Here is a 23,577-nt window from a genome sequence, read left to right on the forward strand (position 1 = left end):
GGACAGAAAACAGAGAGTAGGAATAAATGGATAATTTTCAGGTTGGCAGGCCACACCCCACTAGCAAGAGAGACAGGCCAGAAACAGAAAGGGAGGGGCCAAAATTCAGGGTCTCAGAAAGACCCGTTACTGTCCGCTTGTGGCGGTCATGAGTTGGAATCCTGTGGCCGCCACTTTGTGGTTAACTGGCCGACCCAACCCAATTTAAGGTCAGGGATTTTTCGGCCTGGACCCAATGCTGATGACCGCTGCAAGCGCACCACCACTTTCCCCTACTGTAAACATGCTCCGACCGAAATTCAGATCAATCCCCCGCCGCGCGGTGCCCCGACAGCTTTCTGTGTCGGTGCACCTTATCCCCAGTGAGTGCAGCCCGGCAGCCCTTCAAGAAGAGGGTCCACTGCCGTGGCCGCCATGCAATAATTTTTGCTGGCGGACTTCCCGATAGTGCCCTCTTGGGTGCCAGGCCACTGGCCTGGCCGAAATCTTTCCTGGTGGCCCAGTGGCCAAAGATGAAAACATAAGAACATAAGAAATAGGAACAGGAGTAGGCCATAGGGCCCCTTGAGCCAGCTCTGCCATTCAATACAATCATGGCTGATCTGATCATGGATTAAGGTCCACTTCCCCGCCGGCTCCCTATAACCCCTTATCGTTTAAGAAACTGTCTATTTCTGTCTTAAATTTATTCAATGTCCCAGCGAATTCCACAGATTTACAACCCTCAGAAGAAATTTCTCCTCATCTTGGTTTTAAATGGGCGGTCCCTTATTCTAAGATCATGCCCTCTAGTTCTAGTCTACCCCATCAGTGGAAACATTCTCTCTGCATCCACCTTGTCAAGCCTCCTCATAATCTTATACGTTTCGATAATCTCACCTCTCATTCTTCTGAATTCCAATGAGTAGAGGTCCAACCTACCTCAACCTTTCCTCATAAGTCAACCCCCTTATCCCCGGAATCAACCTAGTGAAACTTCTCTGAACTGCCTCCAAAGCAAGTATATCCTTTTGTAAATATGGAAACCAAAACTGCATGCAGTATTCCAGGTGTGGCCTCACCAATAAAGCTTATATAGCTGTAGCAAGACTTCCCTGCTTTTATACTCCATCCCCTTTGCAATAAAGGCCAAGATACCATTGGCCTTCCTGATCACTTGCTGTACCTCCATACTATCCTTTTGTGTTTCATGCACAAGTACCCCCAGGTCCCGCTGTATTGCAGCACTTTGCAATTTTTCTCCTTTTAAATAATAACTTGCTCTTTGATTTTTTTCTGCCAAAGTGCATGACCTCACACTTTCCAACATTATACTCCATCTGCCAAATTTTTGCCCACTCACTTATCCTGTCTATGTCCTTTTGCAGATTTTTTGTGTCCTCCGCACACATTGCTTTTGTCCAAACTGGCAGATTCGCTCCCCTTTAATGGAGGGGAAAGAGTGTGATGACGCACACGTGCTGTGACATCACCACTACTCCACCGCTAATTGACAACGGTGGAGTCCTGGTCTCGACCCAAATTCAGCCCCTAAGCCTGCCTTCGTGTCTATCTCCCACCCCCACTATGACTTTCCAAAAATGTCAAAATCCTGAAAATTGATCATCCGACCGCATCATGGATCCCTTCGGTAAGAACATAACGTGTGCCAGCTTTCTTGCACTACTGAATTTCGGCCCCGCAGTCTCTGCTTTGTCTGTATCTCTCTCTCTCTAGCGGGGTGCCACAAGGATTAGTGCTGGGGAATCGGCTATTTACAACCTATATTAATGATTTAGATGACGGGACTGAGTGTAATGTATCCAAGTTTGCTGACAATATAAAGCTAGGTGGGAAAGTAAGCTGTGAGGAGGACACAAAGAGCCTGTAAAGGGATAAAGATTAAGTGGGCAAGTAGGTGACAGATGGAAAAACAGTTATGTTTTAAATGGAGAGAAAAAACTAAATGTTGTTATTCAGAGGGATGTGGGTGTCCTTGTATAGAACGCTAACAGGCAGGTACAGCAATCAAATTAGGAAGGTAAATGGTATGTTGGCTTTTATTACAAGGGGGTTGGAGTAAAAGAGTAAGGAAGTCTTACGCGCATGGTATTGGGGGTAATGTACTGACGTGGATAGAGAACTGGTTGGCAGACAGGAAGCAGAGAGTCGGGATTAATGGGTCCTTTTCAGAATGGCAGGCAGTGACTAGTGGAGTGCCGCAGGGCTCAGTGCTGGGACCCCAGCTCTTTACAATATACATCAATGATTTAGATGAAGGAATTGAGTGAAATATCTCCAAGTTTGCGGATGACACTAAACTGGCAGTGTGAGCTGTGAGGAGGATGCTAAGAGGCTGCAGGGTGACTTGGACAGGTTAAGTGAGTGGGCAAACGCATGGCAGATGCAGTATAATGTGGGTAAATGTGAGGTTATTCATTTTGGGGGCAAAAACACGAAGGCAGAATATTATCTGAATGGTGGCAGATTAGGAAAAGGGGAGGTGCAATGAGACCAGGGTGTCATGGTTCATCAGTCACTGAAAGTGGGCATGCAGGTACAGCAGGCGGTGAAGAAGGCAAATGGTATGTTGGCCTTCATAGCTACGGGATTTGAGTATAGGAGCAGGGAGGTCTTACTGCAGTTGAACAAGGTCTTAGTGAGGCCTCACCTGGAATATTGTGTTCAGTTTTGATTTCCTAATCTAAGGAAGGACATTCTTGCTATTGAGGGAGTGCAGTGAAGGTTCACCAGACTGATTCCAGGGATGGCTGGACTGTCATATGAGGAGAGACTGGATCAACTGGGCCTTTATTCACTGGAATTTAGAAGGATGAGAAGGGATCTCATAGAAACGTATAAGATTCTGACGGGACTGGACAGGTTAGATGGGGGAAGAATGTTCCCGATGTTGGGGAAGTCCAGAACCAGGGCACATAGTCTTAGGGTAAGGGGTAGGCCATTTAGGACTGAGATGAGGAGAAACGTCTTCACTCAGAGAGTTGTTAACCTATGGAATTCCCTGCTGCAGAGAGTTGTTGATGCCAGTTCATTGGATATATTCAAGAGGGAGTTCGATATGGCCCTTACGGCTAAAGAGATCAAGGTGTATAGAGAGAAAGCAGGAAAGGGGTACCGAGGGAATGATCAGCCATGATCTTATTGAATGGCGGTGCAGGCTCGAAGGGCTGAATGGCCTACTCCTGCACCTATTTTCTATGTTTCTAAGTCTTGCTGTAATTGTACAGGGCTTTGGTGAGACCGCACCTGGAGTACTCTGCACAGTTTTGGTCTCCGTACCTAAGAAAAGATATAGAGACGGTGCAACAAGGGTTCACTAGGTTAATTTCTGGAATGAGAAGGTTGCCCTATGAGGAGAGATTGAGTAGAATGGGCTTATACATTCTGGAGTTTAAAAGAATGAGAAATGATCTCATTGAAGCATACAAGATTCTGAGAGCGCTTGATAGGGGAGATGCTGAGAGGCTGTTTCCCTTGGCTGGAGAGTCTAGAACTAGGGGGCATAGTTTTTGGTCGACCATTTAGGACAGATGAGGAGAAATTTCTTCACTCAGAGTGTTGTGGACCTTTGGAATTCTCTACCCCAGAGGGCTGTGGATGCTGAATCGTTGAGTATATTCAAGGCTGAGATTGATAAATTTTTGAACTTTAAGGGAATCAAGAGATATGGGGTTTGGGCAGGAAAGTGACGTTGAGGTCAAAGTTCAAGCATGATCTTATTGCATGGCGGAGTTGGCTCGAGGGGCCATATGGCCTACTCCTGCTCCTATTTCTTATGCTCTTAATTGTAATGATATTTTGATTGTCTTGCCAACATGCACTAACCCCTTCAGAATATCATGCTGATGAGATCTTGCAGCAAAGGATGCATCATAATATCTGACAATGAAACTAATGTTATTTAGCAACTATGCATTAATAAATATAGCCCTTATAATTCAATTAAATGCTATTCACAAACGATGTATTTTACTATCCTGACTTGAATATCTATGTGTTACAGAGGTATATTGCCTAACCTTCGGACAAAGAGCAGATGTGTCTGCTTCACTCTCATCTTCTGACTTTCTTTCAGCCAATTCTTTCTGCTTCTCTGCAACACAAAAAGTGCAACAGATAAATAAGCAAGATTATAAATATAATGATCTTGTTTTTGATAACTAAGACCAATGTAAGAATGAAATAAGTTAAAACTCCAGAAAAATCAGACATTGTAAACTACAAAAGGGGAAAACAAAATCACTTTTCAGGAATATATCAAGGATCAACAGTTGGACAAAACTGTATCTGCAATATTTTAGTGACCAGCCACTGTACGGATGCCGATCAGTTTAGTCACATTACTGGAGTTAGTAACTCAGCCAAGCAAATCCAATGTTTGAAATGAATTATTCACTATTTGTTGGAAATATATGCAAAGAAGTTAGTTAAGAGTAACTGACATTTTAATTTCTATTGCTGCTGAAATTTGAAAATCTATTTTTCTTTAAAGGGCAATTGGTACATTGTAACTGGGGCTGACCTGATCGTAGTTACTAAGCCCAACGGTATCAGGCAGCTAAACAAATGTGAGTTTCAACAGGGTGCTTCAACAATTTATCCTTTTTGCATGCTCGGTCATCAACCAGCTCATCAACTCTGAGAAACCATCAACTCTCGCTGTTCAATAAAATTATTCACCCAAAAAATAGTTCAAAAAAAGATGAGACAAAAAAGGATGTTAAAGCTGAGTATAGCTTTTTAAAAAGCTGGGTTTGTTCTTAAATGGTACTGCAACTGGCGGGAGAACAGAGTCTGTGCAGGAACAACACTGAGTAATGGTGCAACATGGCAGAAAGCGTGCTCCAAGGTTCTCTGACGCAACACTGGAGGAGGTGGACAGGAGGAGAGAGGTCCTGTTTCCAAAGGGGGCCAGCGGTACGTCCGGCATAATGCAAGATGATGGTATCCTTATACCTAACCCTCCTTCTCACATCCCACTTCTCCGTCATCCCACAATCTCTTCTGATTTACCAGTTGTAGATGGTGTAAGCATGCACCTCTTGCTTTCCCCCACTCCCCTCACCACAACCCTACCCTTGTGCCTTTGTCCATTCAGATATCCAAGAACTGCAATCTGGCCAGGTAGTGGTGGAGGAGCTGGGAATGCAAAAGGAAGAAGGCAGTAATGCTGAAGACACAGCACTAGATTTCACACTTGCAGCCACTAGCTCAGATAACACTGTGTGTTATTTAAAGAGTAGCATACAGGCGGGATCTGCATGCGGTGAGATCCTGGGCATGAGTGGCCTGCAGCCAGGGCAGAGGGAAAGGATAGCAAGCTCGCCGGAGGAAGAGGGAGGGAGACTTCTGCTGCAGAGGACACAGATGAAGACTTCGATGGGGTGGACAACAGAAGATGGCTGATGGGAATGCACAATGAAATGCTTGGTGCTTTGGCAGGCCTGTCAGAAACATTGAGTGCAATGTCAAGCAGCATGGAGGAGTGCAGCATCAACCCTGCACAGGGGTTTGCGCAGAACTTGGAGCCCATCCTTTCCAGCATGGAAGTGGTTTCAACTCTATTAGCACACTTGTGGACCCAACCATGATGCAGCATCTGAAGGGCGATGTCCCAGCTTCCACTGCAGCATAAGCAGAAGGAAAGGCTTGCATTTATATAGCGCCTTTCGCGACCATCAACATCTCAAAGAATTTACAGTCAATAAAGTACTTTTGGAATGTAGTCACTGTTGTAATGTGAAAAAACAAGGCAGCCAATTTGTGCAGAGTAAGCTCCCATAAACAGCAATGTGATAATAACCAGATAATCTGTTTATTTGTTATGTTGATCACCGGGGATAACTCCCCTGCTCTTCTTCGAAATAGTGCCATGGGATCTTTTATGTCCACCTGAGAGAACAGACTTGGTTTAACATCTTATCTGAAAGATGGCACCTCCGACAGTGCAGCACTCCCTCAGTACTGCACTGGAGTGTCAGCCTAGATTTATGTGCTCAAGTTCCTGGAGTGGGACTTGAACCCACAATTTTCTGACTCAGAGGCAAGGGGGCTACCCACTGAGCCACAGCTGACAGAATCCATCTGAGTGCTGCAGTGGAAGCTCAAACTACTGCCATCATGGCTGCAGTTACCAGTGTGGAAAGGGGCTTGCAGGGTGTCACGGCGGTCTAGTAATCTGGCTCGCAACAGATTACTAGGTGCCGCCCCAAGGGAGTGGCAGTGACTCAGTGGAGCATGGACCTGCTGTCCACTCTCAGGATGAAAGCATTCGTCCTCCCACCATTGCCACTCAGCCAGTGCCCTTGATTTTGATAGTCAGCCAGCCTGGACTGGTGCAGTCTAAAGCCGGGCCTTCTAGGCCATTGCCAGTCTCCCTCACTGAAAGTCAGCAGCTTTCCACCATCTATGCTGCAGCCACTGGGGTAGCACTAGGACAACAAAGGCACACGGAAGACAGGCACTAAGGGAATGCACAAGGGTGATTAGTTGATATTGGTATGTAATATTGGATGGTTTGATTTATAAATCTGATTGGGATGTTTGTTTTGTGGTGGCTTGTATTGCAGCATAGTGGCCAAGAGGACGCTGCAATGGTCAGTAACAGAGGGAGGTAAGCTGCAAGACTGTTGGTGAATAGGGAATTAGAGTTGCGTTCTCTGGTACCACACTCGAATGAGTTGATCACGGACAGCCCGGACAGAAAAGGGCTGTGTTGGTTAACTCCTCCCTTCCTCCTCAGCTCTCTGTGGTGGCAAGGGCTGCGCCCTCATGATGGTGAGGTTGTAGAGCATGCAGCAGACCACGACGAATCTTGAGATGCGCTCTGGCGAGCAGTACAGGGCTCCTTCAGAGTGGCCCAGGCAGCGAAAGTGTTTTTTAAGCAGGTCTACTCTATCGGATTCTATGTGGCAGTCTGGCTTCCATTATATTAACGACTTGGAGGAAGGGACCGAGTGTAACGTTTGCCGACGATACAAAGATGGGAGAAAAAGCAATGTGTGAGGAGAACACAAAAAATCTGCAAAGGGACATAGACAGATATATGAGTGGGCAAGAATTTGGCAGATGGAGTATAATGTTGGAAAGTGTGAGGTCATGCACTTGGGCAGAAGAAAATCAAAGAGCAAGTTACTATTTAAATGGAGAAAGATTGCAAAGTGCTACAGTACAGCGGGACCTGGGGGTACTTGTGCATGAAACACAAGTGATCAGGAAGGCCAATGGAATCTTGGTCTTTATTCCAAAAGGGATGGAGTATAAAAGCAGGAAAGTCTTGCTACAGTTGTACAGGGTATTGGCGAGGCCACACCTGGAATACTGCGTGTAGTTTTGGTTTCCATATTTACGAAAGGATATACTTGCTTTGGAGGCAGTTCAGAGAAGGATCACAAGGTTGATTCTAGAGATGAGGGGGTTGACTTATGAGGAAAGGTTGAGTAGGTTGGGCCTCTACTCATTGGAATTCAGAAGAATGAGAGGTGATCTTATCGACACATATAAGATTATGAGGGGGCTTGACAAAGTGGATACAGAGAGAATGTTAGGGGAGACTAGAATTAGAAGGCATAATTTTAGAATAAGGGGCCGCCCATTTAAAATTGAGATGAGGCGAAATTTCTTCTCTCAGAGGGTTGTAGATCTATGGAATTCACTGCCTCAGAGAGCTGTGGAAGCTGGGACATTGAATAAATTTAAGACAGAGACAGTTTCGTAAACGATAAGGGAACAAGAGGTTATTGGAGAGCGGGCAGGTAAGTGGACCTGAATCCATGATCGGATCAGCCATGATAGTATTAAATGACGGAGCAGGCTCCAGGGGCCGTATGACCTACTCCTGCTCCTATTTCTTATGTTCTTATATGCATGCTGCCCACGTGTGCCATGAGCCAGGTGGTCAGCAAATAGCCCACATCACCCAGACGCCACCCTCTGGTTTGTTGTGGTGGCTCAAATGAGAACATAAGGACATATAAATTAGGAGCAGGAGTAGGGCATACGGCAATTCGAGCCTGCTCTGCCATTCATGGCTGATCTTCCACCTCTACTCAACTTTCCCGCATGATCCCCATACCGCTTGATTTTCCTAGAGTCCAAAAATCTATCTAACTCAGCCTTGAATATACTCAATGACTGAGCATCCACAGCCCTTTCAGGTAGAGAATTCCAAATATTCACAACCCTCTGCGTCAAGAAATTTCTCCTCATCTCAGTCTTAAATTTCTGACCCCTTATCCTGAGACTATGCCCCTAGTTCTAGACTCTCCAGAGAGGGGAAACAACCTCTCAGCATATACCCTGTCAATCCCCCTCAGAATCTTATGTTTCAATGAGATAGGGATATCAAATTCAACACAAGGAATTTTTACAATTATATTAGGTAAGGGAAGGTGGTCAGGAGCAAGGTTGGTCCCTTGAAAACTGATATTGGTGATACTGACAATGATAATAAGGAAATGGTGGACATGTTGAATAATTACAGTAGAGGAAAACCCAAGGAAACTAATACTGAATTAGGGATAGGGACTCAATAAAATTAATATAAGCAAAATAGCAGTAATGAAGAAAATAATGCCACTAAAGAGTGACAAATCCCAAGGAACAGATGGTATCTATCCCAGGGTTTTAAAGGAAGTAGGTGAGCACATTGCAGAGGCTCGAATGGTAATCTTCCAAAGTTGGCTCAATTCAGACTTCAATTTTATTAGGGCTACCTGATATCACACTCGGTCAAAATGCTGCCTTTATGTCAAGGGGCAGTCACTCTCACCTCACTCTGAAAGTCAGCTCTTTTGTCTGTGTTTGGATGAAGTTTGCAATAAGGTCTGGAGCCGAGTGGTCCTGGCGGAATACAAACTGAGCATAGGTTGAGCAGGTTATTCATGAGTAAGTGCCGCTTAATAGTACTGTTGACGACACCTTCCATTATTTTGCTGATGATTGAGAGTAGATTAGGGGGCAGTAACTGGCCGGATTGGATTTGTCTGTTTTTTTGTGGACAGGACATATCTGGACAATTTTCCACTTTCTTAGTTAGATGTAAGTGTTGTGGCTGTACGGGAACTGCTTAGCTAGAAATGCGGCTAGTTCTGGAGCACAAGTCTTCAGCACGGCAGCTGGATGTTGTCAGGACCCATAGCCTTTGCTGTATCCAGTGCGCTCAGCCATTTCTTAGATATCACGTGGAGTGAATTGAATTGGCTAAAGACTGACTTCTGTGGTGGTGGGAACCTCAGGTGGAGGCCGAGATGGATCGAGATGTGGCTGAAGGTGGTTGCACTCACATGCTGGGCTCCGTCATCATTGAGGATGGGGATATTCATGAAGCCTCCTCCTCCTGTTAGTTGTTTAATTGTCCACCACCATGCATGACTGGATGTGGCAGGACTGCAGAGCTTTGATCTGATCCGTAAGTTGTGGGATTGCTTAGCCCTGCCTATAGCATGCTGTTTCCGCTGTTTAGCATGTATGTGTTGCAGCTTCCCCAGGTTGGCACATTTTTAGATATGCCTGGTGCTGCTCCTGGCATACTCTTCTTCACTCATTGAACCAGGATTGGTCCCCTTACTTGATGGTAATGGAAGAGTGAGGGATATGCTAGGCCATGAGGTTACAGATTGTGGTGAAATACAATTCTGCTGCTGCTGATGGCCCACAGTGCCTCATGGACGCCTAGTTTTGAGCTGCTAGATCTGTTCTGTATCTATCCCATTTAGCACAGTGGTAGTGTCACAAAACATGATGGAGGCTGTCCTCAGTGTGAAGACGGGAATTCGTCTCCACAAAGACTCTGTGGTGGTCATTCCTCCCAATGCTGTCATGGACAGATGCATCTATGACAGGTAGATTGGAGAGTACCTGGTCAAGTAAGTTTTTCCCTTGTGTTGGTTGTCTCGCCAGCTGTTGCAGGCCCAGTCTGGCAGCTAGGTCTTTCAGGACTCAGCCAGTTCAGTCAGTGCTGGTGCTAGCGAACCATTTTAGTCCCTCACCCAGAGTACATTCTGTGCCCTTGCTACCCTCAGTGCTTCTTCCAAGTGGTGTTCAACCTGGAGGAGTACCGATTCATCAGCTAAGGGAGGACAGTAGGTGGTAATCAGCAGAAGGTTTATTTGCCTATATTTGACATGATGCCATGAGACCTGGGGTCCAGAGTCAATGTTGAGGACTTCCAGGGCCATTCTTTCCTGGCTGTAGACCACTGTGGCACCACCTCTGGTGGGTCTGTCCTGCTGGTAGGACAGGACATATCCAGGGATAGTGATGGAGGTATCTAGGACGTTGGCTAAAAGGTATGATTCTGTGAGTATGATTGTTAGGCTGTTGCTTGACTAGACTGTGGGGCAGCTCTGGCACAAGTCACCAGATGTTAGTAAGAAGGACTCTGCAGGGTTCATTGGGCTGGGTGTATCTTTGGTGTGTTCGAATCCGGTGCCTAGGTCAATGCCGGGTGGTCCCACTGGTTTTATTCTTATTGTTTTCCTGAGCGGTTTGATACAACTGAGTGGCTTGCTAGGCCTTTTCAGATGGCAGTTAAGATTCAACCACATTGCCGTGGGTCTGGAGTTACATATAGGCCAGGCTGGGTAAGGGTGGCAGATTTCCATATTTAGTGAACCAGATGGGTTTTTACAACAATCAGGTAGTTTCATGGTCACGATTACTAATATTAGCTTTTTATTCCAGATTTATTTAATTCAATGAATTTAAATTCTACAGCTGCTATGGTGGGATTTGAATTCATGTCTCCGGATCATTAATCCAGGCCTCTGGATTACAAGTTCAGTAACATAACCAGTATGCTACAGTTCCCTCTGAGAGCCCTTCTCTCCCTCCTTGAGCAGCTTGTCCTACTCTGTGTCGCCTTTGCTCATCCTCCCTGTTATGCTGCAGGGCAAGGGGGATACAAACTATTGCACCTATGTCTGGAAACAATTGGTCTGAGCAGAAGCCTTGAAGTAACATGCCACACCATTCCTTTGAGACTTCAGCAACTTCAAATGAGGTAAACTCATTAAGAGCCATTAGAAATCAATCAGCAACTAACTTTAAGTTGGGATGATCCTTTTAAATCACGCTGGTGGGGGATCCTTCCTGTTGCTGAACACTGTTCAGCTGTGCCTGTTTCAGAGAGAGCGATAGTTTGAGAGTTGAGGTCGAAAATGGCAGCACTGACGTCAACTCACTGTTGCACGCTGATTGACGCCATGATCTGCGTACTCTGCAGCCCGCTCACAGCATTAAAGCATTGAGCAATGTCAGCACCTGCACAATGTTTACATCGACTTTCCTCCCTCTCAATTCAGTTCTGTAAATAACTTATTCAAATATGGGTTCTTATTTAGCAGATACAGAATCATATAAAGCACACATTTGGATGTTAAAGGCATACTACACAAGACCTGCTAAAAATGTGTCTTCTCGGCAGTTGGTTTTAGTGCACTCTGGCAGTTTTACATTTGGTTTGTTGCTGGCTGTGCAAGATCTCTGCTAGGTGAATCTGGAGATGATAGTGCAATATAAAATCATCTGAATGATGACAAGAACCACTTAAAAAAAAAGGGACAGTCTATAAAGCTTACTTCCTAGAAACATAGTGGCTTATTTTCACAGAGAAAGCAACTATAACAGAGTACAGTTCACAACCAGAAAATAGCTGCCCAATCTCTCTTCTCATAATCCTGTCCCACTAATATTTGACTAAACTAGAAAAACCCATTTGGGGTGAGAGGGCTTGGTGTCAGCCTTGGCTCAGTGGCAGCACTTACACCTCTGAATCAGTAGGCCATGGATTCAAGCCCCACTCCAGGCTGACACTTCAGTGCAGTACTGAGGGAGAGCTCCATGGTCTCTTCTTTTGGTTGAGAAGTTAAACCGAAGCCCCGTCTACCTTCTAAGGTAACTGATCTGTAACTGATCCCTTATCATTATTCAAAGAAGATCAGGGGAGTTCTCCCAGTGTCTTGGCTAACATTTATCCCTCAACGAAAACAGATCATCTGATCATTTATCTAATTGCTGTTTGTGGGACCTTGCTGTGTGGAAATTGAGCACTGTGTTTCCCTACACTACAACAGTGACTACACCTCAAAAGTACTTCATTGGCTGTGAAGTGCTTTGGGACGTCTTGAGGTCATGAAATAAGCTATTTAAATGCAAATTCTTTCTTTATTTCTAGCAGTGAAAATGACTAAAGTAGAACCTGCATCAGAAAGACAGTAAAGAAATAAATCATGGGCCAGACTTCATTGTCGGCGATTTTCTCGGCGTTAGAGCTGGTTTTTTTGCCCGGCAGGAGTTTGCACGCAAGTTTTTTCCTTGGTATTGGGCACATCAGAAGTTGCCCGCTGGGACCAGACCGCCCTTGTGCAACGCCGAGAATAACCGCCAGAGCGTAAGTTTGAGCTCATCCGCCGGCATCCAGATCGCTGCGAGACTTGCCCTGTAAAAACTGCTTTTACAGGGGGGTAAGGGGGGCCCCTGCAAAGAAAGGTAAGTGAAAGCTTATTTCATTATTTATTTAAAATTTTACCATAGCGATCAGGCTTAAAACTGTCTTGGGAACGCTTTGTATGTGTTTTTTTTTAAACAATGATAATTTTTTCTTTAGGTTTTCCCCCCTCCCTAGGCCCAACTGCAGCCTCGGCCTAAATTTGTGTACTTACCGTCCATTCTGGTAACAACCGCCCATTTGGCTAACTTTCCACTTACCTGTCGAGAAACCGCAGAGAATGAGTGTGCAACGCTGACTTTTTTCGCCGGGCGATCAGTTTTACACACCTTTACCCTCAAAATGGAAATTCTCGCCGGTTTTTTTCGCCGACCATTAGCGATCCTTCTCAGCGGGCAATCGGGCGTTGAGGGCCTTTATGGAAGGTCTGGCCCAATGTGTTTAATGGTGCGACATTACATTTTCAGTGCATTATTATACATTTTAATTAAGTCCCAGAATATATTATACTTTTTTTGATGTATAGTTTAAACGATAAAGGCAGAGTTGTTCTTACTTTCCCTTCTTCTTTGCAATCGTTGCACATAGTCCTTCAGACCAAAATCCAGTCGCTGCAGAACTGGTTCAATCTTGTTGTAAATACTGTGCCCCAAATCATATGAGGTTACTAAAGGCCATAGGAGGATGCACAATACTGTGAAAACAACCAAGAAACAAACAAAATTATGTGTGGTATCATACTTCACCATCATTTAGTGCCCTCAGGGGAAAAAGGCAGATTATCAGGGGTGGTTGCAGGGGCACGGAGTGGGGGGGGGGGGAAAGAGAGGGGCAACTAAAACAATGTATAAAGCTATTTCGCAAAAATAAACTTTACCTTAAAAACATAAGTGTTAATATTATCATTATATTCAGATACAATGAAACTCACTTATTATACAATCAATGCCAGTCACAACTGCTTCTACAGTATAAATTCTAGCTGTGATTAGGAAAATATTTTATTGCATTAATTATGCACAAGGTCAAGCCAGAACACAGCCTCAAAAACTCTTTATATTTGCTTTATTAACAAGAACACCTCAAAATCTGGAAACAACTATTTCAAATTGTGATGCAAGTCATACGGTCAACTAATTTATGCGACAATCCCAACACTTAATTAGGACTTAAAGCCATGATCAAAGATCTGATATCTTTCATTCTAAAGCATGCATATGGACTAGTAACATATGATATAATTCAAATAAATACCAGACACTGAACATGGATGTATAAGAACATAAGAAATAGGAACAGGAATAGGCGATACGGCCCCTCGAGCCTGCTCCGCCATTCAACAAGATCATGGCTGATCTGATCATGGATTCAGCTCCACTTCCCTGCCCGCCCCCCATAACCCCTTCTCGTTTAAGAAACTGTCTATTTCTGTCTTAAATTTATTCAATGTCCCAGCTTCCACAGCTCTCTGAGGCAGCGAATTCCACAGATTTACAACCTTCTGAGAGAAGAGATTTCTCCTCATCTCAGTTTTAAATGGGCAGCCCCTTATTCTAAGATCATGCCCTCTAGTTCTAGTCTACCCCATCAGTGGAAACATCCTCTCTGAATCCACCTTGTCAAGCCCCCTCATAATCTTATACGTTTCGATAAGATCACCTCTCATTTTTCTGAATTCCAATGAGTAGAGGCCCAACCTACTCAACCGTTCCTCATAAGTCAACCCCCTCATCCCCGGAATCAACCTAGTGAGCCTTCTCTGAACTGTCTCCAAAGCAAGTATATCCTTTCGTAAATATGGAAACCAAAACTGCACGCAGTATTCCAGGTGTGGCCTCACCAATACTTTATATAGCTGTAGCAAGACTTCCCTGCTTTTATACTCCATCCCCTTTGCAATAAAGGCCAAGATTCCATTGGCCTTCCTGATCACTTGCTGTACCTACATACTATCCCTTTGTGTTTCATGCACAAGTACCCCCAGGTCCCGCTGTACTGCGGCACTTTGCAATCTTTCTACATATAAATAACAACTTGCTCTTTGATTTTTTTTCTGCCAAAGTGCATGACCTCACACTTTCCAACATTATACTCCATCTGCCAAATGTTTGCCCACTCAATTAGCCTGTCTATGTCCTTTTGCAGATTTTTTTGTGTCCTCCTCACATACGGCTTTTCCTCCCATCTTTGTATCGTCAGCAAACTTGGCTAAGTTACACTCAGTACCTTCTTCCAAGTCGTTAATATAGATTGTAAATAGTTGGGGTCCCAGCACTGATTCCTGCGGCACCCCACTAGCCAACCAGAGAATGAACCATTTATCCCGATTCTCTGTTCTCTGTTAAGTTAGCCAATCCTCTATCCATGCTAATATATTACCCCCAACCCCATTAACTTTTACCTTGTGCAGTAACCTTTTATGTGGCACCTTGTTAAATGCCTTCTAAAAGTCCAAATACACCACATCCACTGGTTCCCCTTTATCCACTCTGTTCGTTACATCCTCAAAGTGCTCCAGCAAATTTGTTTATTATATATCTGATCTATCTGTATGTGTGTTTGTGTATGTGGTGCATGTGTCACACATCACTATATACCGCTTTTTACACATTTCGAATGGCAATTCCAATGCTAAAATGCCCACACTGACCTGTCACACTTACCTGTCACGATTCCTGGTCACGCCACTTAGTGGCGTTTTAATAGGAATTCCAATGTTGATCTCATCACTAACCTGTAACAGCTCTCTTTCACATCATCAAAATGAATAATTAGTTCTTCACTTCTCCCAGGCCAGCTATAAGAAATCAATATTCTTTCCTCCCCAAAGCTGAAAGCTTTCACGTATTTTTCTAATGTCATTCAGATTTTATGAAACTAATTTTCACTTGGGTTGATAAGTAGCAAGTAACATACGTGCCACACAAGTGCCAGGCAATAACCATCTCCAACATTGCCATTGCTGAATACCCACCATCTACATCCTGGGGGTCACCATTGACCTGGACAAGTCACACAAATACTGTGGCAACAAGAGCGGGTCAGAGACTGGGTATTCTGCAGCGAGTGTCTCACCTCCTGACTCCCCAAAGCCTTTACATCATCTACAAGGCACAGGTCAGGAGTGTGATGGAATAATCTCCATTACACTCTTGCCTGGATTAGTGCAGTTCCAACACCACTCAAGAAGCTCGACACCATCCAGGACAAAGCAACCTGCTTGATTGGCATCCCATCTACCACCTTCAACATTCACTCCCTCCACCACTGGCGCACTGTGGCTACAGTATGTACCATCTACAAGATGCAGTGCAGCAACTTGCCAATGCTTCCTTGGAAGCACCTCCCAAACCCGCGACCTCTACCACTTGAAAGACAAGGGCAACAAGCACATGGGACCACCACCTCCACGTTCCCCTCCGAGTCACATAAGAAATAGGAGCAGGAGTAGGCCATACGGCCCCTCGAGCCTGCTCTGCCATTTAATACAATCATGGACTCAGGTCCACTTCCTGCCCGCTCCCCATAACCCCTTATCGGTTAAGAAACTGACTATGTCTGTCTTAAATGTAATCCATGACCCAGCTTCCACAGCTCTCTGAGACAGCAAATTCCACAGATTTACAACCCTCTGAGAGAAGTAATTCCTCGTCATCCCAATTTTAAATGGACGGCCCCTTATTCTAAGATTATGTTTCCTAGTTCTAGTCTCCCCTATCTGTGGAAACATCCTCTCTGCATCCACCTTGTCAAGTCCCCTCATAATCTTCAACGTTTCGATAAGATCACCTCCCATTCTTCTGAATTCCAATGAGTAGAGCCCAACCTACTCAACCTTTCCTCATAAGTCAACCCTCTCATCTCTGGAATTAACCTAGTGAACCTTCTCTGAACTGCCTCCAAATCAAGTATATCCTTTCTTAAATATGGAAACCAAAACTGCACTCAGTATTCTAGGTGTGGCCTCACCAATACCCTATATGTAGCAAGACTTCCCTGCTTTTATACTCCATCCCCTTTGCAATAAAGGCCAAGATTCCATTGGCCTTCCTGATCACTTGCTGTACCTGCATACTAACCTTTTGTGTTTCATGCACCAGGACCCACAGGTTCCATTGTACTGCAGCACTTTGCAATTTTTCTCCATTTAAATAATAACTTGCTCTTCAATTTTTTTCTACCAAAGTGCATAACCTCACTTTCCATCTGCCAAATTTTTGCCCACTCAATTAGCCTGTCTGTGTCCTTTTGCAGTTTTCTGATGTCCTCCTCACACATTGCTTTTCCTCCCATCTTTGCATTGTCAGCAAACATGGCTACGTTACACGCAGTCCCTTCATCCAAATATAGATTGTAAATAGTTGGGGTCCCAGCACTGAACCCTGCAGCACCCCACTAGTTACTGATTACCAACCTGAGATTTAACCATGTATCCCAACTCTCTGTTAGTTAGCCAATCCTCTATCCACGCTAACTCAGTGGACTTTTATCTTGTGCAGTAACCTTTTATGTGGCACCTTGTCAAATGTCTTCTGGAAGTCCAAATACACCACCATCCACTGGTTCCCCTTTATCCACTCTGTTGGTTACATCCTCAAAGAATTCCAGCAAATTTATCAAACATGACTTCCCCTTCATAAATCTATGCTGACTCGCACACCATCCTGACATGGAAACACACCGTTCCTTTATCGTCGCTGCAGCAAAATCCTGGAACTTCCTCCCTATCCTTCATCACACGGACTGCAGCAGTTCAAGGCGGCGGCTCACCACCATCTTCTCAAAGGCACTTAGGGATAGGCAATAAATGTGGGCTTTGCCAGTAACGCCCACATCCTGGATCGAATAAATTAAAACAAATACAAAAGTATTTTTTCATACCCTGCTAGCCCAAGTATAATATTAAATAAAACTGTCGCATCCTTCCATCTGACAAGTAATTAAATATCCACCTGCTTCCTTCCATCTTTTCTCCCCTCTGCAAAAATAACCCACTCTATCAAATAAATAACAATGACCACAATTTCAAATATAAAACTGCCTTCTGCTCTGCTCCCTTCAGTGTAAAATTAATCAATAATACTAGCACCACTTTGCTCTTACTAAATCAATGCACCCTTCAATAAAAAAATTAGAAACTTATTTTGAGTGATTAAATTGGTTCATCAACAAACCATGATGGCAAAATATTTACAGGTGTTTTTTATGTTTACATACAGAATCCCATTACAAATGTTTATATAGTAACTTTGCATTCTAAATGTTAATTCTAGGGTGTTACATGGGTAGGAATCTTTACCATGGTGTTGGGGTGGGTACGTGCGGACCGCATAGCGGGTCGCCATCCCAAACTTTTCAACAGCGCGTTCTGCACTGCGCGTTTTGCACTGCGCGTTTAACTCAATTACATCAATTGAGACAGTCATGTGGGTTTCACGGCCCAATTAAATGGAGCAAGTCTGTTCACATTCATCGTGGATATTTAAAGCAGCCTTGCACACATCCCAGTTGAAGATTGTTGCAGGAGAAATAAATGTGTTTGGGAGAGCTAGAAATTGCTGCCTATCACTGAGATTTGTGTGGGTCATGGAGTCACACAGACAGAAGACTGTGCCAAGATTCCCTGATGCCTCCCTGGAAGTGCTGTTGCAGGGAGTCAGAGCATGCAGGAAGTTCCTGGCTGCAAAAGACCAGCCAGAGAGACCAAGAAAACATGGATGGAGATTGCGGAGGAGGTCAGCAGCATGGATGTTGTGAGGCGGACCTGGATCCAGTGCTGGAAAAGAGTTAACGATCTAATGTGGTCAGGAAAGGTAAGTGTAATCATAGAATCATAGAAATTTACAGCACGAAAGGAGGCCATTTTGGCCCATCGTGTCCGAACCGGCCGGCAAACAGCTATCCAGCCTAATCCCACTTTCCAGCTCTTGGTCCGTAGCCCTGTAGATTACGGCACTTCAAGTGCACATCCAAGCACTTTTTAAATGTGGTGAGGGTTTCTGCCTCTATCACCCTTTCAGCCAGTGAGTTCCAGACCCCACTAACCCCTGGGTGAAAACATTTCCTCTCAAATCGCTTCTAAACTTCCTACCAATTATTTGAAATCTACGCCCCCTGGTTGTTAACCCCTCTGCTATGGGAAATAGGTCCTTCCTATCCACTCTATCTAGGCCCCTCATAATTTTATACACCTTAATCCCCTCAGCCTCCTCCATTCCGAAGAAAACACAACCTGCCTATCCAATCTTTCCTCATAGCTAAAATTCTCCAGTCCAGGCAACATCCTTGTAAATTTCCTCTGTATCCTCTCGAGTGCAATCACATTTTTCCTGTAATGTGGTGACCAGAACTGCATGCAATACTCTAGCTGTGGCCTAACTAGTGTTTTATACAGTTCAAGCATAACCTCCCTGCTATTGTATACTATGCCTCGGAGAATAAAGGCAAGTATTCCGTTGGCCATCTTAACCAACTTATCTACCTGGCCTGCTACCTTCAGGGATCTGTGGATAATGCACTCCAAGGTCCCTTTGTTCCTCTTCTCAGTGTCCGATGATTTAATGTTTATTCCCTTGCCTTGTTAGCCCTCCCCAAATGCATTACCTCACACTGCTCCAGATTGGATTTCATTTAGAACATAAGAACATAAGAATTAGGAACAGGAGTAGGCCATCTAGCCCCTCGAGCCTGCTCCGCCATTCAACAAGATCATGGCTGATCTGGTCGTGGACTCAGCTCCACTTACCCGCCCGCTCCCCAATACCCTTAATTCCCTTATTGGTTAAAAATCTATTAATCTGTGACTTGAATACATTCAATGAGCTAGCCTCAACTGCTTCCTTGGGCAGAGAATTCCACAGATTCACAACCCTCTGGGAGAAGAAATTCCTTCTCAACTCGGTTTTAAATTGGCTCCCCCGTATTTTGAGGTTGTGCCCCCTAGTTCTAGTCTCCCCGACTAGTGGAAACAACCTCTCTGCCTCTATCTTGTCTATCCCTTTCATTATTTTAAATGTTTCTATAAGATCCCCCCTCATCCTTCTGAACTCCAACGAGTAAAGACCCAGTCTACTCAATCTATCATCATAAGGTAACCCCCTCATCTCCAGAATCAGCCTCGTGAATTGTCTCTGTACCCCCTCCAAAGCTAGTATATCCTTCCTTAAGTAAGGTGACCAAAACTGCACGCAGTACTCCAGGTGCGGCCTCACCAATACCCTATACAGTTGCAGAAGGACCTCCCTGCTTTTGTACTCCATCCCTCTCGCAATGAAGGCCAACATTCCATTTGCCTTCCTGATTACCTGCTGCACCTGCAGACTAACTTTTTGGGATTCATGCACAAGGACCCCCAGGTCCCTCTGCACCGCAGCATGTTGTAATTTCTCTCCATTCGAATAATATTCCCTTTTACTGCTTTTTTTCCCAAGGTGGATGACCTCACACTTTCCAACATTGTATTCCATCTGCCAAACCTTAGCCCATTCGCTTAACCTATCTCAATCTCTTTGCAGTCTCTCTGTGTCCTCTACACAACCCGCTTTCTCACTAATCTTTGTGTCATCTGCAAATTTTGTTACACTACACTCTGTCCCCTCTTCCAGGTCATCTATGTATATTGTAAACAGTTGTGGTCCCAGCACCGATCCCTGTGGCACACCACTAACCACCGATTTACAACCCGAAAAGGACCCATTTATCCCGACTCTCTGCTTTCTGTTCGCCAGCCAATTCTCGATCCATGCTAATACATTTCCTCTGACTCCGCGTACCCTTATCTTCTGCAGTAACCTTTTGTGTGGCACCTTATTGAATGCCTTTTGAAATTCTAAATACAACACATCCATCAGTACACCTCTATCCACCTTGCTCGTTATATCCTCAAAGAATTTCAGTAAATTAGTTAAACATGATTTCCCCTTCATGAATCCATGCTGCGTCTGCTTGATTGCACTATTCCTATCTAGATGTCAGGCTATTTCTTCCTTAATGATAGTTTCAAGTATTTTCCCCACTACAGATGTTAAACTAACCGCCCTATAGTTACCTGCCTTTTGTTTGCCCCATTTTTTAAACAGAGGCGTTACATTAGCTGCTTTCCAATCCGCTGGTACCTCCCCAGAGTCCAGAGAATTTTGGTAGATTATAACGAATGCATCTGCTATAACTTCCGCCATCTCTTTTAATACCCTGGGATGCATTTCATCAGGACCAGGGGACTTGTCTACCTTGAGTCCCATTAGTCTGTCTAGCACTACCCCCCTAGTGATAGTGATTGTCTCAAGGTCCTCCCTTCCCACATTCCTGTGGCCTGCAATTTTTGTCATGGATTTTGTGTCTTCCACTGTGAAGACCGAAGCAAAATAATTGTTTGAGGTCTCAGCCATTTCCACATTTCCCATTATTAAATCCCCCTTGTCATCTTCTAAGGGACCAACATTTACTTTAGTCACTCTTCGCCATTTTATATATCGGTAAAAGCTTTTACTATCTGTTTTTATGTTTTGCGCAAGTTTACTTTCGTAATCTATCTTTCCTTTCTTTATTGCTTTCTTAGTCATTCTTTGCTGTCGTTTAAAATTTTCCCAATCTTCTAGTTTCCCACTAACCTTGGCCACCTTATACGCATTGGTTTTTAATTTGATACTCTCCTTTATTTCCTTGGTTATCCACGGCTGGTTATCCCTTCTCTTACCGCCCTTCTTTTTCACTGGAATATATTTTTGTTGAGCACTATGAAAGAGCTTCTTAAAAGTCCTCCACTGTTCCTCAATTGTGCCACCGTTTAGTCTGTGTTTCCAGTCTACTTTAGCCAACTCTGCCCTCATCCCACTGTAGTCCCCTTTGTTTAAGCATAGTATGCTCGTTTGAGACACTACTTCCTCACCCTCAATCTGTATTACAAATTCAACCATACTGTGATCACTCATTCCGAGAGGATCTTTTACTAGGAGATCGTTTATTATTCCTGTCTCATTACACAGGACCAGATCTAAGATCGCTTGCTCCCTTGTAGGTTGTGTAACATACTGTTCTGAGAAACAATCCCGTATGCATTCCGGTGTTGAAAAGTGATGGCATGGTCAGAATCTGCGGAGACAACAAGGTAACGATTAACCGAGTCTCACTACAAGACCAATATCCGCTGCCCAAGGTGGATGACCTGTTTGCAATGTTAGCGGGGGGGGGGGGGGGGGGGGAAGTCATTCACCAAGTTGGACCTAACCTCCGCCTACATACACAGGAGCTGGCTGAATCTTCGAAAAGACTGACATGCATCAACACACACAAAGGACTGTTTATATACCACAGGTGCCCTTTCGGGACTCACTCGGCTGCAGCCATTTTCCAGAGAAATATGGAGGGTTTGCTGAAATCTGTTCCGCGCACCGTTGTGTTTCAAGACGACATCCTGATCACTGGTCGTGACACCATCAGACATCTACACAATCTGGAAGAGGTTCTAAGTCACCTCGACAGAGTGGGACTCAGGCTGAAATGCTCCAAGTGTGTTTTCCTGGCGCCAGAAGTCGAATTTTTGGGGAGAAAGATTGCAGCAGACGGCATCAGGTCCATGGACTGAAAGACAGAGGCCATCAAGAATGCACGCAGACCACAGAATGTGACGGAGCTGCATTAGTTCCTGGGACTCCTCAACTATTTCGGTAACTTTCTACCCGGGTTGAGCACGTTGTTAGGGCCTTTGCACATGTTGCTACGTAAGGGTGACAACTGGGTTTGGGGCAAATCTCAAGACACAGTCTTTGAGAAGGCCAGGAACCTGCTATTTTCAAATAAGTTACTTGTACACTATGACCCACGTAAACGTTTAGTGCAAGCTTGTGACGCCTCATCGTACGGGGTCGGCTGTGTGTTACAGCAAGCCAATGTATCAGGCAACCTCCAACCAGTTACATACGCATCTAGTAGTCTGTCTAAGGCTGAGAGAGCCTATAGTATGGTCGAGAAAGAGGCGTTAGCATGTGTATATGGGGTTAAGAAAATGCAACAATACCTATTTGGACTTCGGTTTGAGCTTGAAACTGATGAAAAGCCACTCATTTCGCTGCTTTCAGAGAGCAAAGGTATAAATACCAAAGATGGGCACTAACATTATCCGCTTATGACGATGTTATCCACCATAGACCAGGCACTGAAAACTGTGCCAATGCTCTCAGCCGACTACCATTACCCACCACTGGGGTTGAAATGGCGCAATCCGCAGATTTGCTATTGCTCATGGATGCTTTTGAGAGTGAGGGGTCACCCAGGATCCTGTGCTATCATTAGTAAAGAGTTGTGTCCTAAATGGGAACTGGTCGGCCATTCCCGGGGAAATACAAGATGAAATTAAGCCATTTCACCGACGCAAAGATGAAATGTCCATCCAGTCGGATTGTCTATTATGGGGTAATCGCATGGTTTTGCCAAAAAAAGGCAGGGAAACATTTATACACAACCTACACAGTACCCACCCTACACAGTACCCACCCAGGCATTGGCATGATGAAGGCAATTGCCAGGTCGCACGTTTGGTGGCACGGCATTGACTCGGACTTGGAGTCATGTGTGCATCAGTGCAACACTTGCTCGCAACTGAGCAATGCACCAAGGGAGGCTCCACTGAGTCTGTGGTCATGGCCCTCCAAACCGTGGTCCAGGATCCACGTAGATTGTGCCGGCCCCTTTTTAGGAAAGATGTTTTTAGTGGTTGTGGATGCTTAATCCAAATCAAGTCATCCAGCAAGTCCACAGCCACCATTGAAAGCCTCCGGGCCATGTTCGCCACCCATGACTTGCCCGATGTTCTTGTCAGCGACAATGGATCGTGTTTCACCAGCTCGGAATTCAACGAGTTTATGACCCGCAATGGCATCAAGCATGTTAGGTCTGCTCCGTTTAAGCCCACGTCTAACGGTCAAGCGGAGCGGGCAGTCCCAACAATCAAGCAGAGCATGAAACGCTTGACGGACGGCTCCCTGCAGAGCCGCTTGTCTCGCATTCTGCTCAGTTACTGGACACGACCCCACTCGCTCACCGGGGTTCCCCGGCAGAATTGTTAATGAAGAGAGCCCTCAAAACCAGACTCTCCCTAGTCCATCCGGATCTTAATGATCACGTGGAAACCC

The 23,577-nt window shown here is 44.8% G+C and overlaps 1 protein-coding gene across 2 annotated transcripts in view; it reads right to left on the reverse strand.

Annotated features, from left to right (window-relative positions):
• LOC139264382 (reticulophagy regulator 1-like) overlaps window positions 1-23,577 on the reverse strand; it is a 297,655-nt gene that overhangs the window by 10,998 nt on the left and 263,080 nt on the right. For both annotated transcript variants that reach the window (XM_070880747.1, XM_070880748.1), the window contains exons 6-7: window positions 13,005-13,142; window positions 4,020-4,093 (exon numbers count right to left, since the gene is read on the reverse strand). In XM_070880747.1, the coding sequence (XP_070736848.1) occupies window positions 4,020-4,093; window positions 13,005-13,142 (212 nt within the window). The remainder of the gene's footprint in view (window positions 1-4,019; window positions 4,094-13,004; window positions 13,143-23,577) is intronic.

The sequence above is a fragment of the Pristiophorus japonicus genome, chromosome 5 (assembly GCF_044704955.1).
Source record: "Pristiophorus japonicus isolate sPriJap1 chromosome 5, sPriJap1.hap1, whole genome shotgun sequence".
Classification (NCBI taxonomy): domain Eukaryota; kingdom Metazoa; phylum Chordata; class Chondrichthyes; family Pristiophoridae; genus Pristiophorus; species Pristiophorus japonicus.